General features: G+C 36.3%; 1 protein-coding gene across 4 annotated transcripts in view; it reads right to left on the bottom strand.

Moving 5' to 3' along the window:
* Window positions 1-7,500, bottom strand: part of LOC115215425 (zinc finger protein 629-like) — a 251,374-nt gene that overhangs the window by 44,260 nt on the left and 199,614 nt on the right. For all 4 annotated transcript variants that reach the window (XM_036505969.1, XM_036505967.1, XM_036505966.1 and 1 more), the window contains exon 2: window positions 4,848-6,362. In XM_036505969.1, the coding sequence (XP_036361862.1) occupies window positions 4,881-6,359 (1,479 nt within the window). In that variant the 5' untranslated portion in view covers window positions 6,360-6,362 and the 3' untranslated portion in view covers window positions 4,848-4,880. The remainder of the gene's footprint in view (window positions 1-4,847; window positions 6,363-7,500) is intronic.

Raw genomic sequence — 7,500 nt, 5'->3', positions numbered from 1 at the left:
AGTAATGCCACCACTACCACTGATGACGATGATGATGTTAAGTAATGTTCCAAACTACAGCTTAATAATGAAAAAGTTGGTTACTTCACTAAGTCCCTCCAAATCCTTATTTATTTTCCAAAGTCATTAAAACATATAGACAGAATGTGGCTAAATAAAAATATGGTAGCAAAAGTTTCCAAAGGGCCAACAGCAGAGCTTCTACATAGTTGCTGAATCTATTGAAAATAGCAGCTAAATCTTCTTCAGATCATATCCTGCCATTTAAAAAAATGCTAGACACAATGCATAATGGTAGTCTGAGATACACTTTCTAACAAAAACAAACAGCTGGAGTGCCTTTCATCTCAGGGTTTTTTAAAATTAATTAAAGGATTGTCTAGTGCTAAACAACATCATTTAAAGCATTTTAAATAAATGATGCTGCAAGTTATATTAAGCATGCTACTAATAGATGTTAGGATTGTAAAATGAATAAAGATCTCGATTCTACAGATACCAAGATATGTTTGTATCTCTATGGTTTACAAGATAACAAGATATAATATTGTAACAAAGGTAGAAGACTGGCAAAATTGTTAGAGCACCTGACAAAATGCCTTGTCATATTTGTTCTGGCTCTTCATGTTGTGAGTCCAAATCCTGCAGACTTTGCCTTTCATCCTCCCACAGTCAATTAAAATACAGTATTAGTTCAGAGTGGTGGATCGGCTGAATTGTTAGAGAATAGGACGAATACCTAGAGGTATTTAGTGCAACACTTTACACACCGAGTTTGCCTACAATAACACTAGTTCTTGTAGGCAAATACTAGGGTCAAGCCACATTGGCTTTTGTCTTTCCCTCAGACTATGGGGTGGGGGTCACTAACCGCCAGACTGCAGACCAGTACTGGACCACATAGAAAGAATGAATTTTAAAAAATTTTATTCCTATTTTATTAAATTCAAATTACGATGAACGTAAATAAACAAACGAAGTTTGCTTTAGAAGCATTGAGATGTCTCAGAAAGTTAAAGAAGTGATTTTAATGCTAATAATATAGTCTGAATGGGATAAGCTACTCCTATTTTGCAGAAAAAAGTGTTGGCGGCCGGCTGTGAGACTCAAACTCACACCTCTGTGATTACATGTTGTGGTGCTCTGAACCAATTAAGCTATTTTATTGATTATTGTAGTCTACAGGGTGCTTTTTTGTATTATATATATTATATGAGAGTGAGCCAGAAATTAATGCAATATTTTAGTTGCATAATTTTTTGTATATATATATATGAAGGTGAATCAAAAAGTAATGCAAATAAAAATTACATTAATTTCAGACTCACTCTCATTTATGTAAGGCATGTAGCTCAGTGATAAAGGTATTTTGCTCATGATCATAGGGTTGTGAGTTCAATTTCCAGCAGTGCATAGTGTCCTTGAGTAAGAGACTTTATTTCATGTTGCTCCACTTCACTGAGCTGGCAAAAATGAGTAGCACCTGTAATTCAAAGGGCCAGCCTTGTCACATTCTATGACATACTGAATCTCCCTGAGATTTACAATAAGGGTACACATGTTTATGGAGTGCTCAGCCACCTGCATGTTAATTTCACAAGCAGGCTGTTCCATCAATCGGATCAACTGGAACACTCACTGTAATCAAGGGAGTGCCATCTGAAAGGATGAAAGGCAAAGTCAACCTCAGTGGAATTTGAACTCAGAACATAAAGACAGAAGAAATACTGCCAAGCATTTCGCCCGGCATGCTAACGTTTCTGCCAGCTCGTCGCCTTTAGTTAAAAGAATATCACATGAAAATCTAGTGAGATCTAATATATTTTATCTTTTTACTTGTTTCTGTCATTGAATTGCAGCCATGCTGGAGCACTGCCTACAAAGGTTTTAGTTGAACAGATCAACCGCAATACCTTTTTTTCTAAAGTCTGGTGCTAATTCTGTAAGTCTCTTTTGCCAAACCACTAAGGGAACATAAGGACATACACAAAGATATATACATATATACATATAATACACATGACAGGCTTCCATGAAGTCTCCATCTACCAAATTTATTCACAAGGCACTGGTCAACCCGGAGCTATGGTAGAAGGCACTCACCCAAGGTAAAAGTTAAAGTTACCTTCTTGAGGTACGCCGACTCATAAGGGCTGGTTTCCCGGTCTCATGACGTATAAACTCCTCACCTGGACAGAACACCAGTCTGTTGCAGGTTTACTCATTTTTGCCAGCTGAGTGGACAGGAGCAATGTGAAATGAAGTGTTTTGCTCAAGAACACAACGCGTTCAGGAATCAAAACCACAATCTTAAGATTGTGAGTCCACCCTAACCACTAAGCCATGCACCTCCACACTTGCCCAAGGTGTTGCATAATGGAACTAAATTCGAAACTATGAGATTGCAAAGGAAGCTTCTTAATCACACAGCCATGTTTGCACCGCATACATACATACATATACATATATATATATATATATATATATATATATATATATATAGAAAGAGAGAGAGAGAGAGAGATGAAATATTAGTATGTCCATTTTCAGGCAAGACTGAACAGCTTCTTGAAGATGGAACTGTATATTAAATTACAATAATCTAGTTATTTGTAGTAACTATTCAATAGAGAGCAAGAATCAGTATGACAGGACACTTAATATCCATGAAAGATCACAAAAGACCACTCCAGGTGAAAAACAAACTCCTTAAGTTAAAGAATTCTTAAAACATGATTCATCCAAAAGACAGATGCCGTGGAGAAACTTTGAAAGAAAACTGAAACCAGGTTAACCATTTCAACATGGACCTACTCACAATGGCTTCTATTAAAATGTTTAAATTTAGATTCAAATCTTGGACGGAAGTTTCATTATTCTATGAAAGATATTTAGATCTTAAGATGTAAATATTCATCTTTCATTAAAGTAGAAAGTTACTTTCACTAACTTCATTAAACCTCTCATAATTCGTGATTATTTTTTGAAAATTAAAACACAAAGACAGTATATTCTTGCTAAGAAATATGGTTACAAAAAGGTTAAATATATTTGAATATCACTTGAGATACATCTTTGCAAAAATGACTATTTTATAAATATTGACATTCAATTAAATAGTAATTATACACCGCAGGTGGGGGGTGGTTATATAATAATACGATACATTCTAATTTAAATAATGTAATTAATTCTCGAGCAGCTATAGTGTAATTATTTCTCTAGTACATTTTGGTAAATAACATAATTGATATCTTCAAATTTTCAATTTCATTTTCCTCAGTTTGTTATGTAGCATTTAACTAATCAATGCTATTTCAGTAATGAACTCTAGATATCACAAACAGATGATAGTTTTCTTAGTACAGACAAAAACAAAAAAAAAAGTTTTAGAAATTGATTTTTCTTTTATAAAATCTATGTTATAAACATTACAGGAATGTGTTCTGAAATTGATATTTTTATATTGATAATTCCAATAAACCAAACTTTCCATTCAATTACAAAAGCAATATTAGTTAAAATTAGCGTTATTATTCTAAATATTATTCTAAATACATTCCACACAGAAAGATCGGAAATTCTTTAAACGGTTAGAATGTCTACATCATACAATTTTGGTTTACCATGTAACAAGTTAATTACTGTGTTAAAAATCTGCATGTTAGAGAAAGTATTTTACTAATTACATTTAAGAAAACAAATCTACTTTTACATGTCGATAGTTAAAGGTACCGCCCTACTCTGCACTATTTGCATGTAAAAATAAAAAGTAACTAATTTTGTGGTTATAGCCTGATATAAATTAATGCTTCGTTATCTTTATCTTTTGCTTGTTTCAGTCATTGGAGTGCAGCCATGTTAGGGGTTTTGTCAAACAGAATCGACCTTGGGCTTATTTCTTAAAGTATAATGCTTATTTTAGTCTCTTTGGCTAAACTGCTACATTACTAGGACGTAAACAAACCAACACCAGTTGTCATACAATGTATTTTGGGTGACAGACACAAACACACAAACATTATATATATACATACACACTCTCACACACACACAATGAGCTTCATTCAGTTTCCTTTTATCAAATCCACTCCCAAGAAATTGTTCAGCCTGGGAGAATTGTAGAAAAAAAAAAAGAAAATTGATCCTTTTAATGCAGATCTGAAGAATCTAGAGAGAATGATATGAGTATGGTCCACTGAACAATGCAAAAGAAAGAGTGAAAGATGAAGAGACCAGTAAAAACCAGAGGGTCCAACTGCTACTAGGAAAAGATGAAAGAGAGAAGAATTTTAAAAAGAAATGATAGCAGAGACCAGACATGTAGATCATGGAAAAAAAAAAAAAAAAAAAAAGGAAACTAGTTGTGGGAACTGATTTAGGAGAAATGATGGGTGAGAACAGATGAAGGATGGTGAAAAGCAAATACTAAAATATGTTTTGAATGTTGATGATGAGCATTAAAGATGACGATGATTGGCACCACCTTGATGACAATGATTATTATTAGAGGGGGCAGGAAATTAAAGGAAAGCTATGTGAAAACATGCTTCATCTTATAATTTTGTTAATTTCTGTTGAAGATGGTCTATTCCAAGTAAAAGCAACCCAATTATTTCAAAACTAGATTTTCTTTCTATGGTAATATCAACATGTAATTCAATACATTTTCCAAGAATAGTGCAAAGACAGAAGATGCAGATAGCACCTTGTAGACTTTTTTTACATTTTACACTTCATATTTTGTCAGATACATTTCAGGTGACATTTCACTACCTTACCTTGTTTCCAATTAATTCTTACCTTCCTTGTGCTTGAAATACAGCCTAAAAGAGAAACTTAGTTACCTGAGAGAATAGAGGGCTTCTGTGATCATATAGTCAACACAGGTAGCTTTCCTTGAAAGGTTGATAATTTGGTATAGTGTGAGGGTACTTGACATGCCAAACAATGTGGAACGTGAACTCAATTCGGTCTTGGCAGTGCTTGTTACAGGACGGACATCGAAACGGATCTTCGTCAATCGGTGAGTGCAGGCTCTGATGGAGGTGGAACATTGTGTAGTCATGAAAGTAAATCCCGCAGTGGAAACACTGATGGAAGCCAACATCCGTAGTTGGGGTAGCTGAGGTAGTTGTCACATCACGTTTTTCCTCAGATTCTGAATCTAAGCTTGGAGTTTTAGACGTTTGGATAAAGCTACCTCTCTTCCATCGATAATGCTCGGATGTAGCCGTTTCGCATACCATGCTTGCAGTTGAAACAGTTGCAGTAGACTTGTTCATGCTCAAGTCCATAACGCTGTCCTCAGATGTACGGGTCAAAGTTGACAAAGGTGGTGCCATCTGGGCAGACTGAGGTAGATCTGTTAATGGAGTGTTTGAGGGCGATAGGATTTGTGATGCAGATGAGGTAGAGGGGTATTGCTTTTCTTTATCTTTCTGACTCTCTGCTGATGATGTTCTTAGAAGTTCTGAAGAGCTCATATCAGCCACCGAAGTCAATGATGGTGGAGAATGGATAACGCTACGTGATGGCATGGCAATTGTGTACAAGCTTGGAGGTGTACTCGTATGAACATAAGTCGTTGTTTCTGCAGTATGACAATTGCCGCTACTAGTGGCCATGCTTTTGTGAACCCCATGTTGCTGGTCTTCCATTTCAGATGGTGTCGTTGGTGGAGTCACTTGTTCCAGTTTAATTGAACTCAGAGAAGAAATAGCCTGAAGGTGCTGTTGCTGTTCATTTTGCATATCTCTTTGGTGCGGTTGCTGTGATGACCTTTCAAGTTGTTGAGGCGGTGGCTTACCTTGTAGCAGTCCAGCTTGTTGCTGTGACTGATCATGGAGTGTTAAATTTGATGGAACTGCTGGTCCTGAGGTTGTTGTCGTTGTGTTGTGCATAAGAGTCTCATAAGTCAATGCTTGTTGCAGCAAAGCTCTCTGTTGCATGGCAAAAGCCTGGTAGGCAGCCAAGTTGACCTGGGGAGTTGGTCGTGCTGGATTACGGTATCCGTACAGTTTACCCCGCATGTGTACGTTACGCTCGTGACGGCGTAGATCGTTGCTCTGTGTAAAGCATCTGTGACAAATCTTACATTTGTAAGGTCTCTCACCTGTATGCACCCTCTCGTGCACCTTGAGATTAGATGACCACAGGAACGACTTTCCACATGTTTGGCAAACGTACGGGCGATCCGCACGATGGAGCTGTTCATGCTTTCGCAGTGTTGCCACCTCGCGGAACGAGCGCTGGCACAGTTCACAACGATATGGCCGAGCACTGCTGGAGGATACCGCGGCGGGAGGTGGGTATTTAATCCCGCTATTTGCTTCGTTACCACCACTGGAATCCTCCATCCTCTGCAAAACAAAAAAAAACGAAAATATAGCAAATGTGAGAAAATTTGTAAAATAAATAAATTTAAAATATACATGCATAAATACAATAGATACAAAATTTTATAAACTTTTCCTGTTGTGGGAAAATAAATGCTTGCTGAAAATAAGATTTTACTGATCCATTAAACTTTTCTCATAATATGCATAAAAACTAATTAGATATTATACAATATTTAGAGCAGAGATAAAAAAAAGAGTAAATGGTACTCCTGGTTACAAACCAGAGTACTACAGGTTAGAGTGAATAAATTATATTCACTCAACTGCGTAGGAATTGGAGATCATGCTGTGATAAGGAGGTTACATATTATCTGACAGGATGCAACGTACTTAGTTGATGACAAAATGAAGTTGGAAAACTTTATAGAGGATGAACTATCAGTTTAACACTATACTATACACTGTAAGCATGTAGTTTAAGAGAGGAGATATCAGGTAAAAATGGAAGTGACGTACCTGGAAAAAAAAAAAGGAAAAAAGAAAGCCACACCAATACAGTTAAAACCCCGAATACGAAGAAATACTAAAGAACATTACTGTTACTAGAAGCAACCAGTGCATGTGTGATAAATGTTTCAAATGATGTAGCTACAGCATCTGAAAGCAAGGGCATGGCTACAATGACATTCTCCCATCACAAATGTGTATACATAACATGAATCTACTTAAATAAATGTTTCAATTTACAAACTGAGCGAAAAAAATTATTTAATTCACAATGGACATCCACTGGAAGTTTCAAATTCAAACTGAAAAAGTACATAGCATATTATATGCACAATATACAAACATAGTGATCATTTCAATGCTGACATGAGTCAAATGGAATTTGTAAAGGCAGATTTTCTATGGCTGAATGCCCTTCCTGCCAATAGCCCTTGCTTGTTTCCAAGTAAGGTAATATTTCTCCACCCCCACAGTTACCAGACATGCTTTCATGGAAAATTGGAAATGAAAGGGCACTACTTGCATGACAGGGACACTTGTTTACAACTATCATGCAATGCCAAGGCAAGTAGTCAGCAACCTTCTCTCTCTCTCTCACACACACACATGCACGCATGAAGAACTTCTTTTATTATCTGTCTACCAAATCTAT

Source organism: Octopus sinensis, linkage group LG9, assembly GCF_006345805.1.
Source record: "Octopus sinensis linkage group LG9, ASM634580v1, whole genome shotgun sequence".
Lineage (NCBI taxonomy): Eukaryota > Metazoa > Mollusca > Cephalopoda > Octopoda > Octopodidae > Octopus > Octopus sinensis.
Note: the sequence above shows the minus strand (reverse complement) of the source record. Positions and strands in the feature narration are given on the sequence as shown.